Raw genomic sequence first — 4,483 nt, 5'->3', positions numbered from 1 at the left:
AATCTACCAAAGTTAATCTACACAGACTGACTGTAACACGGTCTAAAAGCTTGAGTGTCATTGTAAGCCTTCTTTCAAAAACAAAACATCGCTTTGAACTTCTTACAAAACCCAGAACCAGCTTTATTACCAACTCCTCTCAGAAGCATTTCTCTAAATGACAAACCAACTCAAAATGAGAAGACAATCCACAGATTAAAAATAGCATGTTATGCATTCTAATACAACGTACAGTTATTGACACGTGTCGAATCGTTGCATCATGTAACTGCCGACGGTGAAAAACAAACATCTTTATTCTTAAAAATCGGACATGGAACAAAGTAATTGAATAAGTCTAAATCATGATGGAAGATTGCGTCACATAACTAATAATAACAGCATGATGGCAAAAAGAAAACAAGCGCTCTATAACAAATCTGATAGCAAAAGGGTTTAAAAAAGATCACGCTGGTTCAATTATGTGGCATGCTGAGCCAGGAAGGCTCTTATCCTCTGCAGCAGCTCCTTCTTCACACTATCAGGCACCAGAACTGAGGAGGAAATAAAGATACAGTATTCGGTTCGGGGTTTTGATAGTTGTGTCATGATCAACGTTTTGAAAGCTATTGAACAGAGGGATGAGAAAAAAGGTACTGTATACACAACAACAAAAAAGGCCTAAATACCTCTTCCTTTAGGGGTGATTTCTACCACAAGGTCCTCGACAGTCACATGCTCCAAGCCCTTTTCTTTGATGACATCTGCAAAACAGTTACTTGATGAGTGACATGACGCTTACACCGTTTTTTCACCGTGTCAGTGGCGTCATTCTCAAAGGAGGCACGTGCCCCCTCAGATCTGTCCTGTTTAAAAAATAATAAAACAATTATTTTGTTTAAAATGTTGTTGTTCTCTGTAATACTACTAGCCACCTAGCAATTTATGAAGTTGGCTTTAGCTAGCCCAGATATATTCTCAATCTCATAACTAGCTGCCAAGAAGCCATTTCAGGCTATAAATGAAGTTAGAGTAGCTAGTGTGTAACTATTTTAAACGGCAAGGTTGGTAGACTTTAGAAAAGCAAGCAACTACAAAATGTACTGAATGAGACTCACATTCCTTTCAATCTTTTACCCAGAATTCAGCAGAGAAGCATATTCAGTTTAGTAAAATAAAAAAAGAGCAGTCAGGACAATACAGACAGATCAAGAGATTTGATGTGCAGAAAAATCAATATAATTTTTACATAGAATTAAGCATAATGATTGCTGGAAAAAATTGTGTTTCAGGTATTTGAAAAAATGCTAAATTCTTACCTTTGCAATAAGCTTTCAGCTGATCCCTCCATCCACATTCAGTGAGTTTAGCTCTGAGCAACTCCTTCAATCTGTGGATCAACCAAAACAAGCAAGAACAGTGACCATAGAGTTGATCAGTCTCCTAATAACGATTTAATAGAAAGTTGTGAAATGTTCTTACCGCTCTCTTTCACCCATCTCAGTTAATTTCTGATTAATTGTTGCTCTCATCTTGGAATCTTTGCTCATATTCTTTTAGCTGCAAAAGTGAGATTCAGAATGAGTTGATGTTGTGGTGTTAGCTAGCTAGCTTTCATTAGTCAACTGCTGAGGCAGGGATCAGTTTAATAGTTAACGTTAGCTAGCTACTGTAACAGTCTACAAACAAGGTGGACAGCTGTCTATCATGAATTTTTTTTTAGATTTGGGCTGTAGCTATCATTAAATCACTCCTCTTTAGAACAAACTACGAGCAGCATAAACCATTGCTAGGCTTTACTTGCTAGGTATATGCTAACTGTTGACAAGCTAACGTATTTCTGACATTAGCCAGGCAAACAAGCTCGTTCACTATCTGATAAATTGGCGATAACAAGCTACATCGCTATCAAGGACGTAAAAATCTCACACTTACCCAAAATTTTCGATGAAACGTGCATGCTGTTGCACACAGTGCCAATAAAAGTATAACTGGCGAGCTAGTTAGCCACAGCTAATTGTTGTGTCCCACAATGAATAAGGACCCCAGGAAACCGTTGATACCAGAAAAGGTTCCTAACTTTTAATGTAGTACTATCGTTATGCCACTAGGTGGTAGCGTAGATTAAGAACTGAGATTATAACATAGACTCAACTCTTACAGATATGTTCTTACAATGCCTCTTATTGTACATGTGACCATGAAGTGCTGTTTTTGGCAAGTATTAGATGGTTGCTCAATCCTATTAATATTCGGTAAGAAGAATAACCCTGAGTCTGGGTTAAAATTATTTTATGAAATCATGAAACTCCATAGTTGAATGCACTGATCGTCAGTTTGGATACTGCTAAATGACAAAATGTAAAAATACAAATATTAGGACATCAGTTTAGACGTCAGGTGTTCTGTTTCTTTATAGCTGTCTAAAAATCAACTTCCATCAATTTGTAGTACAGTCAAAGATACTGTATTTCAGTTTCCAATCTCTGGTGTTGCACCACTTCTAATACGGTGTTGGAAATATTACTTTATTTTGTGACATTTTTATCCTAACAATGTCCATGCCCTACCTGGAAAATCTTCATAATTGTATGGAAAACTACTAGCTCAAGAAATCAAATATTGTAACAACATTAAACTGGTGACCTTGTCAAGAAGTTCTGACCTAATGGTTAAGGTATTGATTTGACAGTCACTGGGCAGGGTTCAAGCCCCGGTCGGGGCTACACCTTGAATTTGCTACTTATGACAACATGTTTACACAGGCAGTCCAATTCTGATCTTTTGCCCGATTATCATCAAAAGATAGGATGTGAACGGTCAAAAGACCAATAATTGGTTAAAATATCAGAATTGCCTGTGTAAATGCAGCCCATGTGTTTGAAACTCTTTTTCAAATGAGTCAAGGGAGAGAAGGATAGGATAATATTGTTTTGCAAACAAGTTGAAGTAATAGAGTATGTGACTAGAAAACAAAGTTAACCAGGCTGAATATGCTGCAGTTTTGAAATGGTATCCTAGGGTTGGTTTGAAGGAGGATCAAACATGATAGTGGATTTTCTAAGACACTTGGCACCGTCTCCTAATTCCTTGTGGGTGAACTCCTGCCAACCTTGAATCATTTGTGTTATTTGTTTCCCAGATAAGTTGTCTTGATACGACCCATACCAGCTCACTGTCTGTCAACTGATTTAACTTGTAATATATGCTGGCTCCTTTCCTGTTTCAAATTCGTTACGGGGAACGTATATATTTCCCAAATTGATCTTCTCCTGTAACATACAGTATATGCCTGAGGTTACTGAAAATGTGTATTTTCTCAGAAGTATTTTGATTAATTATCTGTGCATAACCCCTTACATCACAGTCTAATACATGGGAAAAGAGCAGGGATTAATAGTGGATTTAGCTGTTAACTTAAGATGTAGAGAAAGACAAAGAGAAAAAACTGCAGATACGTTACCACATCCTTTTTAGATCACATAGGCCTACTACATATACTATATACTTTGTGTGGTGTTTAGAGAAAGACGGCATTTAAGGTAACGAGAGTTTACCTCATAAGTCATTAATGGTTTAAGAAGAGTTTTGTGTAAAATGCAGCTTGAAAAACATGCAATGTCTGCTCAAATATGTTTGAACATGACACTACCGGAGTATTCAAACGAGAAGAAGTTATCAGAGGATAAATAAACCTCAAACTGAAATTCAAGTATTGATTTAAACTGATCAGTTGACGGTTTCTTCCTGGGTTGAGGTAAACACATGCCATCCTTCAGAGTCTAGTGGTCACTGGAATATCACAACACTGACTATCTGACTGCATAATTAATTAAGTCTGGGCTTTTGGTAAACAAATCTCTCTTTAAAGTTACAGTAACCCCCTTATTATGTGTAATATCAAAAACCCCATGACAGTCTACTACGCCTGTTCTGCTCAACTACAGTTTAATGAAACACTTTCCTGACTTTTTGGAATCCATGAAGAACTTTAATTGCCTCTGTTTTCTTGACTTTAAAGCACCCAAACTCCAGCAGACCTCTGACTAAATTGACAAGCAGCAAAGAGATTCCCACTGAAGGCAGAAATGCTACTACAGAGTTGAAAGAATGATTGATGGGTTACCTGGTCTGGATGAACTAATGACCTCTCATGGCAGCAGCTCTGTAGTACCGAAGCAGAGCACTTGTTCATCTTGAATTAATCACCTGTAGTAATTGCAAATCATTGTTCATTTGTGTGTTTCGACAAGGGGCCGTTTGATTAATGTAACATGCTTAATATAAATGGTCATTAAAACGATAATTAACACTCAGTCTATATCACGAGTGGTTTTGAAATGCGCAATGTTTACACTGGCAAAGACCGTTACTTCTTGGGCTCGGCTGCACTTGGTCTTTGAGGTGCCTGCTGCTGTGCGCTGTGACACAGTGGAGATCAGTGAGCATGCTCAATGAATGGGATGCTACAGGCTAAGTGAGAGACTCAATGCAGTGAAGTGAC

The 4,483-nt window shown here is 37.7% G+C and overlaps 1 protein-coding gene across 1 annotated transcript; it reads right to left on the bottom strand.

Annotated features, from left to right (window-relative positions):
* Positions 1 to 278: 278 nt before the first annotated feature.
* On the bottom strand, positions 279 to 2,037 carry LOC111958916 (transcription and mRNA export factor ENY2-2). The gene is made up of 5 exons (XM_023980266.2): positions 1,915 to 2,037; positions 1,462 to 1,539; positions 1,299 to 1,369; positions 669 to 743; positions 279 to 533 (listed from the first exon to the last, which is right to left on the bottom strand). The coding sequence occupies exons 2-5, from the start codon at positions 1,527 to 1,529 to the stop codon at positions 460 to 462; spliced, it is 288 nt and encodes a 95-aa protein (XP_023836034.1). The 5' UTR covers positions 1,530 to 1,539; positions 1,915 to 2,037; the 3' UTR covers positions 279 to 459.
* Positions 2,038 to 4,483: the final 2,446 nt, after the last annotated feature.

The sequence above is a fragment of the Salvelinus sp. IW2-2015 genome, linkage group LG35, assembly GCF_002910315.2.
Source record: "Salvelinus sp. IW2-2015 linkage group LG35, ASM291031v2, whole genome shotgun sequence".
NCBI lineage: Eukaryota > Metazoa > Chordata > Actinopteri > Salmoniformes > Salmonidae > Salvelinus > Salvelinus sp. IW2-2015.
This window is presented reverse-complemented; position numbering and strand designations above follow the sequence as displayed.

Excerpts from the sequence above, each read along its gene's own strand:
- LOC111958916 (XM_023980266.2), bottom strand. The coding sequence starts at position 1,529 with ATGAGCAAAGATTCCAAGATGAGAGCAACAATTAATCAGAAATTAACT. Across the intron at positions 744-1,298 it reads GCTGAAAGCTTATTGCAAAG|ATGTCATCAAAGAAAAGGGC; the intron begins GTAAGAATTTAG and ends ACTGTTTTGCAG. Across the intron at positions 534-668 it reads AATCACCCCTAAAGGAAGAG|TTCTGGTGCCTGATAGTGTG; the intron begins GTATTTAGGCCT and ends TTTCCTCCTCAG.